Source organism: Citrus clementina, unplaced genomic scaffold (assembly GCF_000493195.1).
Source record: "Citrus clementina cultivar Clemenules unplaced genomic scaffold, Citrus_clementina_v1.0 scaffold_5, whole genome shotgun sequence".
NCBI lineage: Eukaryota > Viridiplantae > Streptophyta > Magnoliopsida > Sapindales > Rutaceae > Citrus > Citrus x clementina.
The window spans coordinates 20,536,713-20,561,473 of NW_006262201.1; the positions used below are offsets into that span (position 1 = coordinate 20,536,713).

The 24,761-nt window shown below is 36.9% G+C and overlaps 3 protein-coding genes across 7 annotated transcripts; 1 reads left to right on the forward strand and 2 right to left on the reverse strand.

Annotated features, from left to right (window-relative positions):
• Window positions 1–5,975: 5,975 nt before the first annotated feature.
• Window positions 5,976–7,751, forward strand: LOC112098021. Its single transcript, XM_024183623.1, has one exon. It carries the CDS (start codon window positions 5,976–5,978, stop codon window positions 7,749–7,751), a length of 1,776 nt encoding a protein of 591 aa, XP_024039391.1.
• A 5,509-nt stretch (window positions 7,752–13,260) lies between these two features.
• Window positions 13,261–16,495, reverse strand: LOC18040802 (protein SIEVE ELEMENT OCCLUSION B). Of its 2 annotated transcripts, XM_024185084.1 has the most exons (8): window positions 16,323–16,495; window positions 15,991–16,206; window positions 15,786–15,887; window positions 15,257–15,708; window positions 15,058–15,167; window positions 14,786–14,928; window positions 14,192–14,683; window positions 13,261–14,093 (listed from the first exon to the last, which is right to left on the reverse strand). In XM_024185084.1, the coding sequence occupies exons 2-8, from the start codon at window positions 16,195–16,197 to the stop codon at window positions 13,449–13,451; spliced, it is 2,151 nt and encodes a 716-aa protein (XP_024040852.1). In that variant the 5' UTR covers window positions 16,198–16,206; window positions 16,323–16,495; the 3' UTR covers window positions 13,261–13,448. The 2 variants fall into 2 exon arrangements, with proteins under 2 accessions (XP_024040852.1, XP_006432374.1); XM_006432311.2 differs by lacking the exon at window positions 16,323–16,495 and having other exon boundaries at window positions 15,991–16,314.
• Window positions 16,496–17,145: 650 nt separating this feature from the next.
• Window positions 17,146–24,684, reverse strand: LOC18040803 (cytochrome P450 4C1). 4 transcript variants are annotated; one of them, XM_006432313.2, is made up of 7 exons: window positions 24,347–24,684; window positions 23,935–24,134; window positions 22,814–23,443; window positions 20,690–20,840; window positions 20,065–20,241; window positions 19,581–19,750; window positions 17,146–17,838 (listed from the first exon to the last, which is right to left on the reverse strand). In XM_006432313.2, the coding sequence occupies exons 1-7, from the start codon at window positions 24,558–24,560 to the stop codon at window positions 17,731–17,733; spliced, it is 1,650 nt and encodes a 549-aa protein (XP_006432376.1). In that variant the 5' UTR covers window positions 24,561–24,684; the 3' UTR covers window positions 17,146–17,730. The 4 variants fall into 4 exon arrangements, with proteins under 4 accessions (XP_006432376.1, XP_024039114.1, XP_024039113.1 ...); XM_024183346.1 differs by having other exon boundaries at window positions 23,935–24,193; window positions 24,347–24,434; XM_024183345.1 differs by having other exon boundaries at window positions 17,147–17,838; window positions 19,581–19,745; window positions 20,078–20,241.
• Between the last annotated feature and the right edge of the window lie 77 nt (window positions 24,685–24,761).

The following is a 24,761-nucleotide window of genomic DNA, read 5'->3' on the forward strand; positions in this document are numbered from 1 at the left end:
TTTTCAAATCCCATCCTGTCACAATTCTCTAAATTAAATTCTTATAATAAAAGCACCTAATGAATCAGTTTTAGTTTTGCATTTGCCTTTGTGAGTACATACTAAGAGTGGAATGATCAGTGTAAACTATCACCCTTGAGAAAAGCAAATATGAGTGAAATTTTTTCAAGTGCAAACACAACGGCAATAAACTCTTTCTCAGTAGTAGCATAATTCAACGTCTGTCAGAGTTCGAGTTGCATAGTAAATGACATGCAACATGTTTTTATTATGTTGCCCCAAAACTGCTCTAACAACATAATCACTCACATCACACTTAAGCTCGAAAGGTAGATCTGAATCAAGTGCCATAATAATTTTTCTTTCAAAGTTTAAAAACCCTGCAAACACTCATTAGTAAAATTAAAAGGCACATCCTTGAGTAAAAGGTTGCATAAGGGCTTCGTTATCTTTGAAATATCTTTAATAAAACATTGATAAAACCCAGCATGTCCTAAAAAACTTCTTATAGCTTTCACGGAAGTCGAGGTGTTAACTTCTCAATGACTTTGATCTTTGCTCCATCCACTTCAATTCCTTCAGTTGAAATATAATAACCTAGAACAATGCCTTCTTGCACCGTAAAGTGACATTTTTCCTAATTTAGAACCAAGTTAGTCTCCTCATATTGCCTCAAAACTATATCTAAATTGTTTAAACAATGATCAAATTAAGATCCAAAAACCAAAAAATCATTCATAAACACCTTAATGAACCTCTCCACCATATAAAAAATATAACCATCATACAACGTTGAAAGGTGGCTGGTGCATTGCATAAACCGAATGACATTCTTCTATAAGTAAATGTTCCATAAGGACATGTGAATGTGGTTTTCTCTTGATCTTTTGGTGCTATAGGAATTTGATTATAGCCTAAATATCCATCTAAAAAGGAAATAGTAAGCATGGCCAACAACCCTTTCCAACATCTAATTAATAAAAAGCAGTGGAAAGTGGTCTTTTCTAGTAGCAGCATTAAGTTTTCTGTAATTATGCATACCTGCCAACCTGTGACTATCCTTGTTAGGAGAAGTTCACTAGTGTCACTCTTCACAATCGTCATTCATCTCTTCTTTGGTACCACTTGCACTGGAGTCACCCATGAACTATCAGAGATTGGATAAATTATCCAAGCATTTAATAATTTAAGCACCTCTGCCCTAAACATTTCTTGTATGTCCAAATTTAGACACCTTTGTGGCTGTACTATAGGCTTATAATTCTCCTCCATTAGAATTTTGTGCATGTAAATTAAAGGACTTCTTCCTTTGATGTCGGCAATAGTCCATTCTAGAGCAGTTTTGTGGTCTCTCAGAACTCAAATTAGCTTTTGCTCTTCAAGATCTTTCAAGGCAAAAGAAATACTAACTGGTAGCTTAGAATTATCATTTAAATAAGCATATCTTAAATAAGAGGGTAAAGGCTTAAGCTTATGTTTTAGAGGTTCTTCTATTGAAGGTTTTGGCCGAGAAGGACTTCCACCAAGCTCCTCTAATTCTGGATTTTTTGAAAGTAAGTAAGGTTGTGAAGCTTCCAAATAATGTGTGTACTCCTAAATGCCCATTGCTTTGAATACATTAAAAGTGACTTGCTCATCGTGCATCCTAAGGAGTAGTTTTCCTTCTTAGACATCAATAAGAGTTATTCCCATGTCCAAGAATGGTCGGCCTAAAATGATTGGTATCTCCCAATCTTCAATCATATCCAAAACAATAAAATGTGCAGGAAATATAAACTTGTCGACCTTAAGAAGTATGTCCTTAATCATGCCTCTTGGATACTTTATAGACCTATATGCCAATTGAAGAGAAACAGTTGTTGCCTTTGGCTCACCAAGTCCTGATTTCCTGAAAATATAAAGAGGCATCAAATTAATACTTATACCTAAATCATATAATGCTTTATCGAAATAAGAATTTCTAATAGTGCATGGAATAGAAAAACTTATTGTATCTTTCAACTTCGGTGGCAATTTATTATGTAAAATTTTAGGGGACTCTTTAGTTAATAATATTATTTCATGCTCTTCTAGTTTTCTCTTGTTAGATAAAATTTCTTTTATGAATTTAGTACAGCTCGACATTTGTTCTAATGCATCTGCAAAAGGAATGTTAATATGCAACTTTTTAAAAACATCAAGAAATTTAGAGAATTGCTTATCTAATTTATTTTTCCGAAGACGCTGAAGAAAAAGGATTGGAGGGACGTAGGCCTTGATTAGTGCTGATTGTTGATTGTGGAATTTCTTAACTTCTTGTCTCGAGTGTTCTAATGGTGTCCTTACTTTGCTTCATGTTATCTTCTTCAGCTTCCTTTACTTTTTTTTGCAGTACTTTAAGTTATTTACCACTCCGAAGCATATTGTATTTATTTGTTCCTTCGGGTTTGTCTCATTATTACTCAATAAAGAGCCTTATAATTTGCTAGATAACAAATTTGCAATCTGATCCACTTGAATCTTGAGGTTTTGGATTAATACAGCTTGATTTTGAAAAGTTGTCTCAGTTTTGGTCATGAATTGAGACATTTTTTGTAAGCTAGGTAAGAGCATCTTCTAAATTTGACTTCTTTTCTTGCAATTGGAATCCTAGAGGTGGCTTCAATGTATTTTTATTGTTGTTCCATGAAAAATTCAGGTGGTTTCTCTAGGCAGGCTTATAGATATTGGAATACAAGTTGTTTTATTGCCTTTGGAACTTTGACACATAATGAGCTTGTTCAGTAAATGATGGCGCAAAAGGACTTCCAACTTGGTAGTTGACACTGGTGTGATTACCTCCACATAATTCACACACTTGTGTTTAAATAGGACTAATATTCAAATGTTCTAGCTTATTAGATAAAGCAGTTATCTTGGCAAATAAAGCTATGTTAACATCAACATTATGGGCTCCTACAATTCTCCTTGGTAGTTGGTATTGACCACTCTGAAGACCACTGGTAATTATTAGAGGCCATCTCCTCCAATAATTCATAAGCTACTTCTAGTGTTTTTCCCATTAAAGTTCCTCTTGTTGCAGCATCAATCATTGTTCTTGGAGTAGATCCCAAACCATTGTAAAATGTTTGTACCTGAAACCAAACTGATAAACGTAATGTGGGCATTTTCTTAGTAGGTCTTTGTATCTCTCCCATGCTTCATATAGTGACTCCATCTCGAACTAAGCAAACGTTGTGATGACATTCCTTAACTTGGCTATTTTTGCTAAGGGAGAGAATTTTGCTTAAAAATTTCTGCACTAAGCCATCCCATGTTGTGCTTGTACCAGCAGGGAGTGAGTTCAACCATTCTTTTGCTTTGTTTTAGTGAGAATGGAAAAAGCCTTAGCTTGATAGCATTGTCTGAGACACCATTTTGCTTAAATTTGTCACAAAATTTCACAAAATTTGCAATATGAGCTTTTGGATCATAGTTTTAGCCTAATAGCATTATCTGAGACACCATTTTGCTTAAATGTGTCACAAATTTTCAGGAAATTTGCAACATGAGCATTTGGATCAACATTCGACATCCCAGCAAATTGTACTGATGTCTGAATCATAGGATTATAGCTGGTTTAATCTCAAAATTATTGGCTTGAACTGCATGGCATGCAATGCTTGAGCAGGTACCATTAACTGTAGGCACAACATAATCTCATAAAGGTTTTGCATCCCTATTTTCTTGTACGGCTTTGTCAACCATAATTAGTTTTTGTTCCTACAAATCTTCTCTTCTTTCCCTGTTGAGCCTTCTACAGGTACATTCAATCTCTAGATCAAAAGACAATATATCAAAACTTATTGAACAGCTCATAAAATTAAACAAGAAAATGAAAATAAAAAATAAAAATAATAAAAATAAAATTCAAATTAAACTAAAGCTAGTTGGTATTGATACTAATCCAAACAATTCCCAGCAACGGCACCAAAAACTTGTTGCGTAAATTAGCAAGTGTACTAATTGACACGAGTAATATAATGAAGAGTAGAGGATCGTCCCATAGAGATTGTATATCCTATTAGCTACCGAAATTATTCTAACCCTAATTTATTATAATAACCAAATAAGTGAATTTATATTAAAAATTAAAATAAAATAAAGTACCTAAAAACTAAATAAAGATGCAAGCAGTAATAGAAATCACCAAGAGATTTCTACATTAGGACATATGATTTCACTATAACCAATCTAATTTAATCCTCCATCTATGCTATTAAAGATTATTACCCATATTGATGGTGAATTTTCCTAATCTATTCAATATCTTTTCTCGAACAATATAAAAAATATCTTCACATATTAACCCACTATATCTATATGTGAATTTAAATATATAAAAATTCATTAAGCTCTATGGAAATTCTTAGATAAAACTGCATGAATCACGTTGATACATGTCTATCTTTTTTTCAATTTATGGCATCCATTACACAAAGATAAAAGTACATAAATCTCCTCTCAGTCTCGTTATGTATCCTTAAATCATTCAAATATTAGCCAAATATTTAAAAGCACTAAGCACAATAATGAACACTCAATCATGATATAATAAACTAAAAATAAAATAGATTTACAGAATTAAATTTTCATAGTTAGGCTATATCGTATCAAAATAAATTAATTCATGAGAATATAAAAAAAATCCACAAACAATGTAGGGAACGGTGAAGAACAACAATAGAGAAAAAGGAAAGAAAAACTCAAGAATTAATCCGACTTCTCTCTTGATGTCTTGCGGCTGCTTCTCCTTAATTATATTCGTGCGGCTAATTCGGCTTTTTCCATGTTTTCTTCTTTTTATAATGCTCAATCAGTGGCCTTTAAATCCTTAACCCAAAAGGATTAAAAAGAAAAAAGAAACTCACAAAAGTAAGCCAAACCACCTTTAAATTCTTAGGCCATTATATTGCAAATTCAAAAGCCCAAGTTCAATGCATGTCATATTTGTCAACTAAATCTTCAATGCTGCCCCCCACGTGATTGCATACATGACGGTAAATCTTGCTTGATTTGTTTCAATTGAATTTCTTTATTTTTATCCCTTTCTAATTACTCAAGCAGATTTCTTCCAAAATATTCTGATGTAATTACTCTTTAATCCTAGATTATATAAAAAATAATAAAATATAAAAGTTAAGATAAAAATTAACATAATAAAATATAAGTTGACATGAAATTAAGTTAGGGAAACATTAAATTAATATATAAATTATTAGCACATCAACCAAAAACCTTGAAAGATCTCTTAATGAGATATAGACCAAAAATGATAGAATGTCTTTACTTATACATGAAATTGTGGAATCGTAAAGAATGTAGTCATTTATAATTTTTGTGCTCACAAGTTGCTATTGAAATATAGTTTGTTATTGAGATTATTTTATTTTGTTAACTAACCAAATTTCAAATCTTGTTGATGATGCATTTGCAGGTTATTTTATAAACCCTATAAGACCCACTTAAAAATGGGATGTATTTTGCTTATAGTTTTATGTTAGACAACCAAGGAGGTCAGCTAGAGTTTCAAAGCCTAGCAGCAAGCTTGTGGACTTTGTTTGACCATGCAAACCATGCCCATGCAAACCATGCAATCATTCTCCCACGTAACTCTTTCATGCGAGTTAGTTGGAACAAGAGCACGGGAGGAATTGATATTGGAGTAAAAGTCTACGTCCAAGTTGTTGCGGAAAAGTTAGTTTATTTTTCTGTTTTGTTTTTATCTAGTTGTTAATAAGGATTTGATGTGGCTGGAGCCAAGATTTTGGGCTACAAGTTAGTAGTATCCTTTATGTTTTTCTGTATAAATAAGTAGCAACCAAGACGAATAAAGGGGAAGAAAAATTAGTTAAACAAATACTGGTTGTTCATACCATAAACTGAACAAATATCAGGCATTGCTTTTCTGTATTTGATCGGGACCTATCATTGGTATCAGAGCCAGGAGTTTTGCAATGTCTACCAACAAAGAGAGAATTGAACGTGTCGAAAACGAACTTGGCGGAATGCAGAATGAGATACAACGATTAGGTCAGGGAATGAATGACAAATTTCACCACCTGGAGGCCATGATCAGCAAACTAGCTGAGACATTTAGCCAATCCCAAAGAACCCCAAGCCGGCACGATCAAACAGGCACGTTACGAACGAGTCAAGGAGAGAGTGCAGGGGAACGACAACCGATTCCTCCACGAGTTGCCAAACTTGATTTTCCTAAATATTCAGGAGATGACCCTACGGAGTGGGTCAACCGTGTCACACAATTTTTTGATTATCAAGAAACTAGTGAGGACCAGCGAGTTGTGCTAGCATCTTACCACCTTGAAGGAGAAGCCAACCAGTGGTGGCAATGGTTGCGCCGCGCCTACCAAGAAGATGGACAAACAGTAACATGGAACACATTTGTCGAGGAGATGTGGGCGCGTTTCGGACCGACGGAATGTGAAGATTTTGACGAGGCCTTATCTCGTGTGCAACAAACTGGAACATTGCGAGATTATCAAAAGGAGTTTGAGAGGCTGGGCAACAAGGTTCACGGATGGACTCAGCGGGCGTTAGTAGGCACCTTCATGGGAGGACTCAAACCCGAGATTTCGGAGGAGATTCGCTTGTTTCGACCAAAAACTCTTAAGGAGGCCATCAGCCTAGCACGGATGAAAGATGAACAGATCGCGCGGCAGCGAAAATTAATCCGGCCAACATTTTCCAATCGGACAGCAACAACATCACCAATTGTCAATAAGAACTCACCGGCAACACCATTCAAGAAGCTTACTTGGGAGGAGATGCAACGTCGCCGAGCACAGGGTTTGTGCTTCAACTGCAATGAGAAATTCACGGCAGGTCATCGGTGTACTAAAGCTCAACTTCTAATCTTAGAAGCCGAGGAAGAATATGAGGAAACTCTCGAAGCGGCGCCAATTGAGGAAGCATCCTATGATCCCAAGATCACCTTCTATGCCTTAACCGGCTGGACGGCACCACAAACGATGCGCGTTAAGGCGAAAATCGGGCCATATGAAATTATTGTGTTGATTGACAGTGGATCAACACATAATTTTATTAGCACCCGCCTAGCAAACTTGCTGAAACTCCCTATTATACCAACGGCTGCGTTTCCTGTCAAAGTTGCAAATGGTGAAAAATTGGCGTGTCAAGGGAAGTTTGAGAATATACAAATTCTAATCCAGGATATTCCATTTTTTCTAACGGTCTACGCACTGCCCATATCAGGATTAGATTTGGTATTGGGAATACAGTGGCTCGAAGAATTGGGAACAGTAGAATGCAACTGGAAATCTCTCACTATGAATTTCAATTGGAACAATAGGCCACGACATCTACAAGGGCTCAATCCTCAATCTCTACAAACGGCGACAATAGCGGAGATTAATAAGGAGATTAAACAGGGACACGAGGCATTTGCAATTTGCTTCCAATTACAATTGGAAGAGGTCACGGCACCAGCGGCAATGCAGGGGCTTTTACGAAATTACAGGGAGCTATTTCAGGAACCAACTCAACTTCCTCCTAAGCGCGAAATTGACCATTGTATCACACTTAAAGAGGGAACAGAGCCTATCAACGTCAGGCCCTATCGTTATGCACACTTCCAAAAAGAAGAAATAGAAAAACAGGTGCAGGAGATGCTTAATTCTGGATTAATAAGGCCCAGCACCAGTCCTTTCTCGTCGCCGGTATTACTTGTCAAAAAAAAAGATGGAAGCTGAAGGTTTTGCACAGATTACCGCGCCCTCAACGACGCCACCATCAAGGACCGGTTTCCAATTCCAACAGTCGACGATATGATCGACGAGCTCTACGGAGCCGCCTATTTTACGAAGCTCGACCTCCGTGCCGGTTACCACCAAGTTCGAGTCAATCCATCGGATATTCACAAGACCGCATTCCGTACCCACAATGGCCACTACGAATATCTAGTCATGCCATTCGGATTATGCAATGCGCCGTCAACCTTTCAGGCGATCATGAACTCCATTTTTCGGCCACATCTCAGGAAGTTTATTTTGGTTTTTTTTGATGACATACTGATTTACAGTCCGACTTGGGACAGTCATCTTGATCATGTGAAACAGGCAATGGAGATTCTCAAGCAACATAAGTTTTTTCTCAAATCCAGCAAATGCACATTCGGACAGCAGGAACTCGAGTACTTAGGGCATATTGTCACGTGTCACGGTGTCAAAGTAGACAACAAAAAAATTGCTGCCATGCTCTCTTGGCCCGCGCCACAAACCATAACAGAGCTGCGAGGATTTCTCGGATTAACCGGATATTACCGAAAGTTTGTGCAAGGATATGGCGTCATTGCTCGGCCCTTAACCAACTTACTAAAAAAAAATCAATTTGGCTGGAGTGATGAGGCAGAAGAAGCCTTTCGGAGACTCAAACAAGCAATGTCCAGCACCCCCACATTGGCTATGCCAAACTTCCAAGACACTTTTATTATCGAAGCAGATGCATCAGGAGACGGAATTGGGGCTGTTCTGCAACAACAGGGCAGGCCAATTGCATTTATGAGCCGTGCATTAGGGGTCTCAAAAAAATCTTGGTCTATTTACGCCAAGGAAATGCTGGCCATACTTGAAGCAATACGAATGTGGAGACCGTATATTTTGGGGCAGAAATTTATAATCCAAACTGACCAGCAGAGTCTTAAGTATCTATTGGAACAAAAAGCGGCAACCCCTGAGCAACAAAAGTGGTTGGCAAAGCTCATGGGCTATGAATATGAAATCCTATATCGGCCGGGGCGGGACAACACTGCCGCTGACGCCCTCTCGCGACGACCGGACAGCCCAATGATGAATTACTTATTTGTGCCGCAGGTAACTGTTTGGGAAGAAATTAAGACAGCTGCAACAGGTGACGATTACATTCAACAAGTTACTACACTTGCTGAAACTCAACCAACGGGACCGTACACAACAAAGAATGGATTAGTTTTCTATAATGGGCGGGTTGTGGTCCCTCACCAGATACGTGACAAATTGATGTTTGAAGCCCACAACACTAGAATCGGAGGCCATTCTGGAGTCTTGCGTACTTATAAGAGGTTGGCACAACAGTTCTATTGGCCGGCCATGTTTCGTACGGTACAGCAATACGTTAATAATTGTGAGACTTGCCAACGCACAAAAGCCACCACTCTCAGACCAGCCGGGCTACTTCAGCCACTGCCCATACCGTGCCAAGTTTGGGATGACATTACGTTGGATTTTATTGAAGGGTTACCGATGTCACAAGGCAAGAACACCATCTTCGTTGTCGTCGATAGACTCAGCAAGTCAGCACACTTCATGTCTTTGTCTCACCCCTTCTCAGCAAAGATAGTGGCCGAACGGTTCATAGAAGGCATATTCAAGTTGCATGGCATGCCAAAATCTATTGTGAGTGATCGAGATCCAATCTTCATCAGCAAATTTTGGCAGGAGTTTTTCAAAATGTCAGGTACAAAACTCAGCATGAGTTCGGCTTATCACCCACAATCCGACGGCCAGACCGAGGTAATGAACCGATGTCTCGAGCAGTACCTACGGAGTTTTGTTCATCAGTGGCCGCGTAAGTGGCATGAATATCTACCTTGGGCTGAATATTGGTATAACACGACATATCACATATCCACGGGCATGACACCTTTCAAGGCACTGTATGGCCGGGACCCTCCCACAGTTCCGCAATATCATGTGGGCACCTCACCGGTCAACGAGGTTGATAAAGCACTGTTGACCAGAGATGAGTTACTAGCCCAGCTCAAGCGTAATTTGGCGATTGCCACCAATCGCATGAAACAAACAGCAGATAAACACCGTAGAGATGTGCAGTTTCACAAAGATGATTTGGTGTTTTTAAAACTTCACCCGTATCGACAAACCTCTGTGTTTAAGCGGGCGCATCAAAAGTTAGCAAGCAAGTTTTTTGGGCCCTATCGTGTTTTGGAAAAAATCGGGACCGTCGCCTACAAACTACAGTTGCCTGCCGGTGCCCGTGTACATCCCGTGTTCCATGTGTCCTTGCTCAAAAAAGCCATGGGAGACTTATCCGAGAATAGCAGCGACATTCCTCCAATTGATGATGAGGGTGTGCTAATGCTTGAACCTGCTGAAATTTTAGACACACGATGGTTAAAACGTGGCGGGAAATTCATTGAACAGAGTCTAGTACGTTGGAACAAATTGCCGACAGAGGAGGCTACGTGTGAAGATTTAACCGTGATCCAGCAGCAGTTTCCATCTATGACCCTTGAGGACAAGGGTTCTCTTCCTGGCGGGGGCATTGTTAGACAACCAAGGAGGTCAGCTAGAGTTTCAAAGCCTAGCAGCAAGCTTGTGGACTTTGTTTGACCATGCAAACCATGCCCATGCAAACCATGCAATCATTCTCCCACGTAACTCTTTCATGCGAGTTAGTTGGAACAAGAGCACGGGAGGAATTGATATTGGAGTAAAAGTCTACGTCCAAGTTGTTGCGGAAAAGTTAGTTTATTTTTCTGTTTTGTTTTTATCTAGTTGTTAATAAGGATTTGATGTGGCTGGAGCCAAGATTTTGGGCTACAAGTTAGTAGTATCCTTTATGTTTTTCTGTATAAATAAGTAGCAACCAAGACGAATAAAGGGGAAGAAAAATTAGTTAAACAAATACTGGTTGTTCATACCATAAACTGAACAAATATCAGGCATTGCTTTTCTGTATTTGATCGGGACCTATCATTTTACAGGACTATTAATGAAAGCTTCCTTACATCAATATGTGAGAAGATATATACAGTATTGATAAGTGAGTAGAAGAGACTATCAAATTAATACATGTTATCATAAGGGGGCACCGAGCACCCATCAAAAGCGTTGATCAGGGAAGAAATGATCAAGGGGAGCATAATCTTTCTCAAGAAGAACTTCTACAAACAATCTAGATATATGTGCACTGTACTCTTTTCCTTGACTAGGTTTTGATGCTACTCAATTCTATTAGCAAAGATTTTTTAACGAAGAAATTTTTAAGCATGTCCAACACCACTTTTTAATTCATCAAATTACATTTTTTTGGTAGTTTTTATCCATCAAGTTTTTTCCCCAATCAAAGGTTATGTACAATTATCTTGATGTAGTGGATATTTAAGTGAGCTGTTGTGAATATAGCTCTCCACTCCTTGAGATTATTGTGGTGTGTTTTACACCTATTAATTCGAAGGATCCGTTGCACACTTCCTGTTGTAACAAAAATCAAACTCTTGCCACCCGTCGACATTTCAACTTTGCAGGCTTAGAATAATCAGGTGGCAATATCTTTGTAATCTTTATTTCCATCAACAAATAACGTGATATAGAGTGCATGGATGGTTGGCCTCCCTATTTGGCTTAGGGTTTGTAAATTAAGGGTTTACGTTGAGCTTTTTCAAACCCAGACCCAAGCCCATTAGATAAGAAATGCAAGGGTTGGGTTTGGGCTGGCTTCACTGCAAGCCTGGGTCGGGCTTAGATTTTTACTTATTTTTTTAAAATTTTTAAAATTATTATAAATTTAAAATGAGTTAATAATAATCAAGTTGCTATAATTAATAATGAATTAAAAAATATATTTTTTTAAAAATAAAATAATAAATAAAGTAAATAAAAGTTTAAAGATTTAATTTTTTAGTACTGTATTTTCTAATTCAAACACTCTCTTAATTAATTAACACTTAAAAAAAATTATTATTATAATTTTAATATTTTTAATTCATTATATATATATATATATATTAGGAATTTAATCTTACTTTTTTATTTTTTCATTATTTTTCAAAATTAAATTTATTATTTTAATTTATAAATTTATTTAAAAAAAAAAAAGAACTTAAACCTGACCTAAGCTTTTTTTCCTAAGCCCTTATCCAGAATCTCATGGGGAAAGTTTGGGCTAAAACCGTGAGAATGGTCCAAGTGGGTCTAGGGATGGCAATGGGGAGGGGAGGGGACCGATCTCCCCGTACCCATCCCCGATATTTTGTGTATGTCCCCGTCCCCTCCCCGTCCCTGTCAGAATTACTTGAGAGAATCTTCATCCCCTCCCCGAATAATAACAGGGGATCCCCGAGGGTCCCCGATCTCCGAATAACTAATATATTTTTTTTTCAATTTTGAGTTAATCATATTAAAATAAAAAATTCAAATAAAAGTAAAGTTTGAAATATTTCTTACATTAATATCTATTACAAAAGTCACATACATTAAATTAGTAAGTAACGCAACATGCAAGGAATACAAACTTCTTTTATAAACTATCATGAACAAATTAATAGTCTAATACAAAATTGTTACAAATAAAATCAAATTTTGATTCAAAATTAACTTTTTCAATGGTGGCGTGGGCACTTTATAAATGTGGACTATTCCCTTTACAACACAATAGTTAAATCGGAGCAAATCAAAAGTAAATATTAGATTAGATTAGATTAGATAAGATTAGATATTAAAATTGTGATTCGCTGTGGGCAATTATAACATCTAAAAATAAATAAAAAATAGATTTAAGTTTAAAATATTTAAAGAATATTAAAATTAAAAAAATGTTTGGCTATTAGAATCTACTCGGTCTTTTTAATGTCCTAAATAAAAATTTAGGACTTTAATTAGTTAATTAGGCCTAAAAGTTTAATAATATAAATATTTTGATATTTTTTATTTTTACCAATATTTATAATTTTATAATTTAAATTTTATAATTTATTTACTAGTAATTTTAAAAAATTAAAATAAAATTAAAAATTAAAATGGGGAAATGGGTAGGGGATGGGGATTCCACCTCATACCCGTCCCCTCCCCGAATAAGAAATTGGGTAAAAAAATTTCCCCATCCCCTCCCCAAATAAGAAATTGGGTATGAAATTATCCCCATACCTTCCCCGAATGGGAAAAATCCCCAAAGATACCCGTCCCCGTGGAGATTTTTGCCATCCCTAAGTGGGTCCGAGCTTGAGCCAACCCACGCTTTTTTGCCATACTTAATTTCTCTCGTCTATTATCATTGTGCTCCCTTTAGCTTCATATCATTTATATTGCTTGCATGAAAATTTGGATACTGCCCAATTTTGATTCACAACATAACTAAATAATTGAGTTTTTACTTTTTGAGCGATCTCTGCTTTCAACTACAAAGTAAATGAGTTCAAAATTTTGAACGTTGAAAATATTAATTAAAAAAGAAAAAGAGCAGAAATAAAGGTATCATTATTGATGAATTATAGAATACTTTACACATTTCATTCATAATTTTTTTATTGACATCAATTTGCAATTAGCTCACACACTGTGGCCATTGGCATCACAAATTCTCACACATCGAATCTTATTACATATCATAAGAAAGATGGAATACTCAAGCATTATGGCAAGAGTAACATGTACTAAAAAGAAATTGATGCAGACTCAAAACAGTGAGCCTGGAACGTGATCATCATGGCAGCAGCAAAAAGTTGTGAATTTCTCCATATAGCGGTGGCATTCAGGACAAGTCATGCTCGCTGGAATCCTACCGGAATGAGCAGAGAACTCAAAACGGCAACAAGGATGTGCAACTCCATGAATCTTCTGGTGATGGTCAATGAATGAATCATCAAAGCCTTTAATGGGCACCTGCTCTTTCCAAATATCATACTCCAGTAATGTGGGCAAGACTGTGGTGCCATGTCCATTCACTAAAACCTGAGACCCTTTGCTCAGCAGAGCCCATCCCCCATCTCTGTCATAGCTGAGCAGTTTCTTGATTTGTGGCACCATCGGATCGTGGTGGTCATCAGCTCGGCCTAGTTGAATCTTGGATAATAACATGCTCTCTAAACGAGTCCAAAAGAACCAGACCATTGTCAAGTCTTGCCAGAAGTGACCAAGCTTTTCAACTGCAAGGGTTGCCATGATTCGCCGCACTTGTTCCCTTTTGGTGCTCTTCCCCACATAGACCATCTCTAAGGGAATGCGTGCAGTATTTGCAACTGAGCGAGCTGCGGTTGTGAATTTCCTCACCCATTCGACATCATCACCTCCGTACAAGAAAATGTATTTTCCTTCTTTGATCTGACCAAAACAGAAAATTACCATTTCAAATTAGCATGAATTTATAGACAGTGAAAACCAGAAATGTGTGTATTAGAATCTGTGCAAGTTTTAATTACCCAGTCAAGAACCAGAGGGTCAATGCCATCAACCAGAAGCTCAAGCCTCCACGTCTCTTCTTTCCAAAGAGCTTCCTCTCTCAAGCTGGTGAAAGGGAAGGCATTGCTTCCCCAAATCCACATCATGTGGAGTGCATTGGGGGAGACTACTCTTCCTTGAGGGTCAAGAACTACCAGGATTGGCTTGTTCTTGAAGTGCCACACATCCTTGACATACCTGATCACAGCTCTGTCAATCAAAGTGGGATGGTAAACTGTGTACCATGGCATTGAGGACTGTAGGGTCTCAAATTTTTTCTGCGTTGGGTCATCCCAGTGGATAAAATGGTCCACAATTGGAATCCATACAACCTCATAGTGGCTCTCTTGCCTTGTTAAATGAAGCCTTGACTCATTATAAATCTGTTCCAGAATTGAAAGCTCCTCTTGGGAAATGTCTAGGTCGGAAATGAGCAGCAACACATTTTTCCTCCGCAGCACCTCAATATTAACCTGTTCGTGCCATAATAGAAATCAAAAGTTTTTTGTCAGTAGAGCTTGGCTAAAACTTGGAAAATATTAGTATTGGCTTGGTGGCTTGTTGGAGAAGCATACCCTTCTCTTAGTTGAACCATCAACAAGGGGTTGCAAATCATCCTTGGCATAAATCAAGGCCTTCAGAACTTTCATGTTATCAATGTGGATTGAGTCAAAGAGCTTGACTAGCATCTGATAGGCTTCATTACTCTTCTTTTCCTCTGCATTTTAACATCATCATTAAACATACAAAATTTAAATAATGTACCTTTTAGGCAATGCCGTTATTGTGAAATGCATATTTTCATTCAAAAAAAAAAAAAAAACTGGGCAAATGGCTAATTAATCACCTATGTGGCGGTAGCATGTAGCCATCAGCTTCTTCAGAGATTCATGTATGTTTTTGAGTTTATGAGCCAAGGTGGATAGTTCCCATGCCTCAGAGGTTGATATTACAAACCTACGTATATGTCAACAAATAACGTGATCATTCGGTAGCTTGCTCTATAATAAAATTTATGATACGATGGAAAAGGAAAAGGAACATACTCATGGCCCATGCCTGTGAGAGTAGTAATTTGAGTAGCACAAGCAACAACGCTCCTGATGGTCCAATACACGGCGATTGGGATATGAGCCATGGCTGAGGAAAATTCTGGAGCATCCTGCGTAATGTAATTGGATGGCATGTCCTTGAACTCAACAATACACCTCGTGACACCCATCATAGCCTTGATTAGATTGTTAAGAGTATCAAATCGCGATTTCAATGGACCACTGGTATGCTCCATTATGGAAGGTAATTGTTTCAGGATTGCCATTGATTTGGCTAGTTGATTTGATGAGTAAATCTGGGCAAGCAGCCAGAATTCTCCATAATAGAGAGCAAATGCTGCCAGTGCCAAAACCAGCTTTGCATCCCAGGAATAGTTTGATAGCATGCTGAACAGAGAAAGAGTCGTTGCATGTGCGTCTGATCCACCCAAGGCCTTGCATGCAATCTAAAAATTTCACGTTTGTTACTAAATCGACCTATACGTTCTGTAATAGTAAATATATAGACATTAAACAGTATAACCTCGCATGAAATTCTGTCAATTGTAAATGATATTGCATCAATCATGGCAAGGAAACCAGCTTGCTGAGCGTTGTCCTCGATTTCCAAATGAGCTTGGGCATCCTGCAGCAATAAGACACAAATGATAGCGAAGCTAGCTGGCTATACATATATGTTGCTTCAGGAATTTGATATCATCAAACATAACATAGGAGTACAAGTATACCGTCTCATCAATATCAGTTTGAAAGGTGGCGCGATTGAGGATATCCTCAACGAGGTTGAAAAGAGGTTTGACATCAACCTCTCTTCCATCAGGAGCATGGGTTGCTTGAATTTGCCTCATCATCATATTGTCATCAGAAATCGACACCATGCTCCGGTCACGCCTGATGAGTTGCTGGCTATCGTCGTGGCCTGGCCATTGTGCCATAATGTTGAACTATGATAATATTGAAATTAAGAGTTAATGGAGAAACAGATGACGAGAATATGACTTGTAGGTTTGCCTCAATAATTTCAGTGTCCTTTTTATAGCCTTCAGAAATGGAATATTACCTGGTTGAATCAACTTCTTTGCTTCCAGTCCAATCAAAATCTAGGAATGTTAAGAAGAAGCTGGCCGCTGTGTTCCTGTTTTCAACTCTCTTTACAATGGTTTGATGGGACCCTGGAGTAGTGATTAAAGGGCTTATGTTTGAACTGACTTTAGAATGGTTTGATGGGACCCTGGAGTAGTGATTAAAGGGCTTATGTTTCAAATAGTTAAATCATAGCGCTTTCAATCTGCACCTACATTTTGCAAATATTGGAAAGTGATGAGGTTTGCTTCCTTTCTTGATTCCATTTTCCATTTTAACTTGTATACTTGATAATAGAATCCTTGATTTTCACTGAAACCGATGAGTAAAAGGGAAAAAAGGTAGAGATTTGATTCTTTGCTTTTCTTTAGGTCAGTTTGAATTTGTGTCTAGCACGGAACAAATTCGGTGATCCCTTGCCGGCATTGACATTACTTTTCTTGCTTTTGCTAGCAAATAGCAAGCGACCCTTCAAAACCATACTAGTATTTTCATTCTTCCGAATAAATTACAGCACCGACCCTCCTCAAGGATCATCTTTATTAGTCGAAGCAACGTTGATCATGCAATTCTAAAATTTGCTTCAGGTTTTAGATTGAAGCAACGTTACAATTCAAATTTGGACCCTAAATTCATAAATCTACCGACACTTGTAAAGTCAACCAAAAATGAACCAAATTATAGCGTGGTTTGGAGTTTGCTTAACATAGCTTAGAAATATGAACCTAACACAATAAATCTACCTACACTTATAAAGTCAATCAAATTCTTAAAGCCAAAAATACCATACAAAAGGAAAAGAGAGCATAAGAAGGCCAGATGCTCAATTTATTTTATAGATTTTCCTAAGTTACATCTTACAACCAAATTTTTCAGTTGAAAAATTTGGTAACAAAACAGTGGAGTAGGCCAATAGGCGAATTTTATTTGATTATAAGTTACATTCTACCCTTATTTTATAGCACAACGGGAAACTATACTTGTACATCGTTGATAGACCATAGAAATACAATACGAACTCCCATTTGGAGCGAAAAACACAAAGTTGAAAGTGGAAAATATTATAGTTCAAACATGGGGAAGAAAAGCACAATGCTCAGCTGTAAATATAGACCAAGAGTGCTTCAAAAACAAACCAAGAAACTATAAATGACATTTAGGATAGCACTTGAGCTATTCTGGTAACAGGGAGGGGAAAAAATGAGTAGCAGTCAGTACTCATGTGACATCCTCCCCCTCAGACAGCTAATGAGCCAAAAAGAAAATAGCTTCCCCATCAATTGTGTAAAGGAAAAATGATTTTGCCATCAAAAAGTGAGATAACATAGACAAATGACAGCAACAACAATAAGCATCCATACCACAACCTGTGTTCCTTCTCCCTTTCAGCTAACCCTTTCCACAAAATCTATCTCGGGACAAGGAAGAAGCTGAAAAACACAATTGTTCACTGTTGGTTTTGGGTTCTTTTCAGATCCAGGCTGCAGCCTTATCTGTTATTCCATTCAAACAAAAGATACAAAGTTAGATTTCAAAATGCATGCATTGGAATAATGAAGATTTAAAATAAAACAAGCTACCCTTTTAAATAAATCACACAATTTCAAAATTTCTCATTCCGTGCATGGTATTGTCTTGTCTGAAGAAACATCCTCAAATTACATTGCTAACACATTTTAATTAAAAAAGTTACATACATAATATGTCTTTCTCTATTTTCAAATTTTTGGCCCTGAATTCAGCACAATTCATCCATAATGACAACCATCAAACTTTCTAGAACTGGCTCCGCTAAGTTGCATGGTCATCGCTATCAACATCACCCTTGTGCTAAATGTCAATTTCAAGTGTAACAATTGAGTTATTAAAGTAATTTTACTTAGTTGGACAAAATTGAAGTGTTGGCAACATCAATGCCATATCGTCGGTGACCTCAAAGTTATTAAGGCGGGCTTCAATCCTTAGGAATCACAAAATTGAAAAAAAATTCCCAACACCACAGGCTGATAGCAAGAAGAATTTAGATTCAACTTGCTTTCTTTTTCTTCAGGAGATCTTGCTCAACACATAAATCTTCTATCACTAAAATAAAATTTCTTATATTCATCTTGAAATAAAAATTAAAGAAGAAAATAGAGTGAGAGACAGAGATAGAGAAAACACAACTAGCTTCAACTTGTTTCTTATTATTGTGACAACTATGAATAGTTTCTGACATTTGACTCCATAGTCTAAATTTCTAAATACATTTATAAGAAAGTGAAAAAAGTATTAAAGATGAAAAATCAGTACATTCATCCATCCACCCCTGTAAAAATGTTGGACCAGCCCCAACACTTACCCCAAAAAGTCCTCCCACCCAAGATCAATGAAGAAAAATGAGGAACTAGTGATCTCCTTAAGGCCCAAAGCAAAGCTAATAGAAAAACTTCTAGTGCTTTTCTGTTTGAATCTTCACATCATACAATGTAATGTGAATAGATAGTATTTGTGGTTGTGATGATGGTTATTGGTTTGTTTTATTCACATGCTTTGCACATGATGGAGCATAGAGCATGGCAAAGAATTAAAAATATTTTTTTGGGCCTTCACCTACAAACTTAAACTTTTAGGCTAGATTTAAAATTTGGTACTATTCTTCAATTAGTAATTGAGTGACTGTAAAGATGGCAAATTCCTGTCATCACTTGAAAAAAATAATTCTCCCCAAAGCTGCAAACACAGAACCTTCAAAGGAACATTGGACTTTACTTGAATTACTGGGAGTTGGAAATTTAAAACTGGAATTAGTTCCGAGGCCGAATGTTATTTTAATTTAATAATTACTATACAAGGTAAGAGTAAATTAATCATTAGCCTTCTAAGTGAAATACAGGAAGAAAATGTCATTTTAATAGTCAATCTGGCCAAAATACAGTTTTTACAGAACAATGAAGTGGCAGCAGGTATTTTGATGATATATAACCAAACCCTCGGGGTACTATTGGAATTTATCCTAATATATAATGAAATGTCAATCTAACTAACAGACACCTAGACCTATTTCTCTGGTCTCTATCTTCTTTTTTTCTAGCAATCATCAGTAGAGTTCGCAAGTCTAGTAGTCTAGTGTTAAAGGAAGAACAACAAAACAAAAGGCAAGTCTAACTGTAACAATCGACAATGATGATACACCAGGTGTACACACCACAAGAAAGATCTGTCAGAAAATAATTAAAACGGTATTATTACAAACCTCATAGCGTTCAAGCAAGGACGCAAATAAAGTAGCAATTCCTTGAGTTACATATTTCTGGCCAACACAGGCACGACTACCAGAACCAAAGGGAAGAAATGCTGCATTGTTATTCGGATCATTCAAAACAAACGAGGACTGTCTTGGATCCACATACTCTTCAGCATTCCCTGCAAACAATCATTATTATCAACGGTGATTTAATGTTGCAGATCTTTAGCCGAACATCATAACAATTGACTGATGAGAGTAATTGAAGGGCAAACCTAGAACATGTCCAGCCTATAGAATGCGATGCAAACTAAATTTACAACAATCACTCATGATTACCAAAAAGGCATGTTAATGCGGTGCAAACAATCACTACTATATCAGAAGCATGTTTAAAAAAAGAAATAATGAAGTAGAGTCAGTTAACATATTTGAGAGAGCAAACCAGAGTATATTAGTAACTAGGAAATTCGAAAAAGATATTGATTGAAACCTGTAGATGATATATTCCCTAACTGATCACATTGCCTTCCCTTCTTTGACAAAAAACGGTAAGGGTTAAATTGACTAGCATCAATTCCCCAGCTACAATTGTCCATCTGTACCAACTGTATAGGAACAACTAGCACTGTTCCAGCAGGTATGGTTACCCCACTTTTAAGAGTCAAATCTTGAAGCAAAAAAGGCAAACAAGTAATAAACAATCAGTGACTACTCATTTCAAGTAGTGAAAAAACAATTCACATTAGCAAGGTAATGAAGACATGCAATATGCTAATATTTTTTAAAGTGGCACAACAAAAGGAAGCAGTTGCACACACAGACACACAAACGAAAGCATTGAAGATACATTTCAAAGAATCTTAGAGAATGTGAATGCGCAAACGTTTTGGCACTACCAAGTCTTGAATAATGGTCAGTTTACTGCAACATTGATGTTGAAAAATAGTGCATGTATGTTCTATATTGTATAAGGATGACAATCAATTGAATTCATATGTCTACGATTACAATGCCCCCATGCATTCAGCCTTAGAACATGTGCTTATGGAAAAAAGGTGTAGGATTATCTCCAATGATGTCAAACAAAGAATTTACCAAACCAAGAAATGCCTCACCATGTTTCAGAGAACATCTCTGTAAGAAAGGTCCGGCAGGCAGAAGCCGGGCAGATTCATAAATGGTTGCCAATAACAAAAGCATATTATCTACACTTTGTTGATCTTTTTCCCCCAACCCTTTTCGTGCCATAATAATCTCTGAGTAAATCTGCAGAAATTCCAATTTTAAAATGTAAATAGAAATAAAGGATTCCCAAATTGCGAAAGTGTGAGGAATAAGGTGGTGAAATCTGAATTGAATCTTATACATATGAGTGACAACATCTAAATCTCAATCGAAACAAAACCATACACACATGTAATTTAGTTCAATATATAACAAAAACCTCTGCGTATAGAAGAACTGGCTATGTACTTATAAAAACTTAAAAGATTTGGTCATTCCTCTTTTCATGCTCCATGAGCACATATTATGGACTGCATGATCCTTGACGACAATTTATTGCAGGTGCTCTAATCAGGCAATTGAATTCAATATTATAAATAACAATGGCAACAAAATCCCAATAGAACTTCAATTAAGATTTGAGAAGTTTTCATTGCTATTTGTTATATAACGTCAATCGCATAACCATTAGAGCAGCTGCAGTAAAACAATGTTATAATTCACTTATATAATGTCATGCTTCTTTTTCCTTTCCACAAGCTTCCAGGCATATGCTAAGCATAGCAGGTGCATTATTTAGATGGTTTTAGATCACTTCCAAATACGCACGTTACATCATATCTTACTTTTCTTTACTTCAAATTCCTGAACATTTTATGAACTTTGGTCACTCCAGAAGAAAAGCTGACCTAATGGAATTGTACAACCCTTACTTCATTATGGGTGATTTTTGAAAAACAACATAGCTATACTTTTGGAGGAAAGAGGGGGGATGTGAACAGGTATGGGATAAAACTTGAATATTTTGCTTCTCTTTGTGCACTGATCTTTAATGATTTTGAAGACATCACTTCTCTCTATCAATCTCAACTGGAAAGGAAAGGGCCTTGAGTTAATTTGGTTTTATTCAGGCTCCTTTCGTTTTACATTAATCTTGGACTGGTACAATGTCTGGGGTACAGATACATAAATCTTATATTGTAGAGATAGTACGTAGCTTTTAAAGAGTGTTTCTGCTGCCCTTATGGGCCTTTGGGTTCACTTTCTTACCATCCTCCCTCATTCAATAAAATTCTTGTGTTTCCTTTCAATAAACAAACATTATTTATGTACTAAAGTTATGCTCTTAGTAGTTTCAAAAAGTCATGTGAGGAACATATGAACTCTAGTCGGTTAATAGTGAAGGATGAAGAGGATGATTGACAACCATCAAGTCAGACCTCTCTCCAGGTCCAGGGCGTAGCCAGAAATTTTTCTAGACCGGGCAAAATAATTATCTTTTAATATATAGGTAACAAAAAGTTTTAAACCAACAATAACGTTCCACAAAATTTTATAATAAAAGAAATACATGTCTAATTAGGGATAAAAGCTCTATTTTTCAAGAACATCAACAAGTTGAAAATTGATGTTTAGATAATTATGCATAAAAAAATTTTTAAAAAAAATCAAAGTCAAAGTATAAAACGAATCCTAACATGAAATTATACTTGAGAATAAAGATTGAGAGAACTATCTCATGCTGTGACGAAGTCTAATTCTTAAAGCTCAATAAAGTGCATTCTAAATATCATACAATGTAAACTCAAGGTATCTAAAAGAAGATAGAATAGAACTGGAAAAACTCTAAGCAAAGCAGGGGAAAGGGTTTTTTTTCACTAGGCTTTTGAGTTTGTAGATAGGCACCAACAAGCAAGTTATGAAGAAAAAGAAAGTTCAAATGCGTAATTACTTGTAACCAACTTCATAGCATAGACTGAAGATGCCAATGAGAGAGGCAAAAGGAAGGAACTATGCACAAATAGAAACCAAAAAAGAAACTGTACCAAGTACAGCATTCAAGAAGATAGCACAAACAATAAATACATCATAGCATATTAGAAAGGAAGAATAATGGTCAGAATCTGAAATACTTGAAGTTTTCAACTTCATTTCTGAGATGATGTCTAAAATTTAAACCAATACCGCATTATAAACTTAAAAAGAAAATTTTAGTGGAAAGAGAAGATGGCTACCTTTTCCTGTATATCCTGGTGGGTAGCGAGCCTTGCCAGGATATTACCAACCAAACCAGCTGTAGTTAAGTACCCATGAAACATGACACCCATAATATTCCTGCAAGGTTCTTCTCTGGCTTGAAGATAGCCACTGGGCTCTTGCGATACCAGAGCATCAAAACTAGATGATCCACCTAATGCAGCTTCCATTCTCTTATATGCAGTTTCATTATCGAAGTTATGGTCCATGCCAGAAATTAACTTGCAGTTTCTCTGGCATTGTTGAATAATATCTTGTGTTAAACATTTTAATTTTTCACACAGACGCTGATACCTCCAAAACCCACGCTTCCAGAAGGGAGTAACACTATATGAGGCCCAAAAGCAGGCATCCTTAGCAATCGTCATGAAAAGCTCCTCGTAAACAGTTGCCTTTGACCAGGCAAAGAATTCATCTCCAAAAATTGTGGCTCCCAACAAGGAAAAAGCCATATGTTGAGAAATCATCTTACAACTGATGTTTCCTTTGCCCAAGATATCACGTATTCTTTCCATGAGACAGTCCACAACCCTTGCAGGAATTACTTTTCCTCTTTCCAACAACCTACCATTCAATTCTGTTGACAATGTTACCCGTCTCTTTTCCACCTACATGTAATTATAAATATAAGACAATAAATCACTTGACGCTAGAAAGACCAATACAAATAACAACACATTCAAAATTGAAATATTTGACTACACAAGAAGATTAAGAGAATTAATCCATTAACTGATCTGTCAGCAGCCCATCACGATGTCTTAAAATAATGATAATTGACTAAGTTCTTTTTTCCTTTTATATAGGGAAAAAAAACTTAAATTAAAAAGAAAAACATGCAATAAATTCATGAATTCATGATTTGAAGGCCTGAAATTGGATTACCCCAAAAATCTAGCATTCACATCCTCAAAGATAGGAAATTAATTCATCCAAGGACTCCAGAAGAAAGAAATTACACAGAAGCTTAAAGTAACAGTTCATATAAAACACATTCGGTAAATAACATACAACCACAATAAGCAGAATCTACAACATTATAGTACAACAGAAATTGATCATTAATTCTTTTATTCAAAAAACAAAAAACAAACGGTACCCGGTCAAAAGTGGAAGCAAAAAGGCTGGATTGTCCAAAGGCTAACCGGAAAGCCCTTCCAGTCAAAGGCGGCTTATCCTCAGCCTTTGAAAGCATCTCTTTGATAAGTGCAGGCTCTTTTATCGACACCAACAGCTTAGTGGGACCCAACCATAGCTTCACCACTGACCCATATTTCTCATGCGATTCTGCTAAAACCTCTGAAAAACAAATAAACCCCATAACAGTTGTTGCTCATTAGCTTAACCGATAAAAGCTCCTAAAGCAATACAAGGGGTTCGAAAGGATCTGAGGTTCAAACTCAACTCAGCCAGATGAATAAAAATAAACAAATGAAGGAAGAACACACACCCAATAAGAAACCCATAATCGCAAATCGCTGAAATGGTAATATATAAATGATCATACTGACCGGTGAGAGACTGAGTGGAGAGCAGGGGGCAGTGGCCGTAGAAAGAAGAACAGGGGGGGCCAGGGATTTTACGAGCATGGTGACGGAGTCTGAACAATTTGACAACTTTTTGGAGCAAAACAAGCGTGACTGTGATGAGAGAGATCCAAAGAAACGCATTGATTTCCCATTCAGCGTACTCCCTCAGTCTCAGCTCCAATTTTGCAGAACTCATTTCTTTTTCTTCTTCGATCTCCGTTTCATGAGAGGGGGGTGAGAGAGAGAGAGAGAGAGAGAGAGAGTTGTTTAGGTATCCTTTGACTTCTTTATTGGGTTTATGTAATTATTGTTTTGGCATCCTTTGACTTCTTTATTGGGTTTATGTAATGATTCTGGTTGAGGTATCACATGTAGCAAAGGAAAGGAGAAGTTGTCG

Excerpts from the sequence above, each read along its gene's own strand:
- LOC112098021 (XM_024183623.1), top strand. The coding sequence starts at position 5,976 with ATGTCTACCAACAAAGAGAGAATTGAACGTGTCGAAAACGAACTTGGC.
- LOC18040802 (XM_024185084.1), bottom strand. The coding sequence starts at position 16,197 with ATGGCACAATGGCCAGGCCACGACGATAGCCAGCAACTCATCAGGCGT. Across the intron at positions 14,929-15,057 it reads TACATGCTACCGCCACATAG|AGGAAAAGAAGAGTAATGAA; the intron begins GTGATTAATTAG and ends GTTAAAATGCAG. Across the intron at positions 14,684-14,785 it reads ATGGTTCAACTAAGAGAAGG|GTTAATATTGAGGTGCTGCG; the intron begins GTATGCTTCTCC and ends TGGCACGAACAG.
- LOC18040803 (XM_006432313.2), bottom strand. The coding sequence starts at position 24,560 with ATGAGTTCTGCAAAATTGGAGCTGAGACTGAGGGAGTACGCTGAATGG. Across the intron at positions 24,135-24,346 it reads CTCCACTCAGTCTCTCACCG|AGGTTTTAGCAGAATCGCAT; the intron begins GTCAGTATGATC and ends TTTGTTTTTCAG. Across the intron at positions 20,841-22,813 it reads ACCAGGATATACAGGAAAAG|ATTTACTCAGAGATTATTAT; the intron begins GTAGCCATCTTC and ends GAATTTCTGCAG.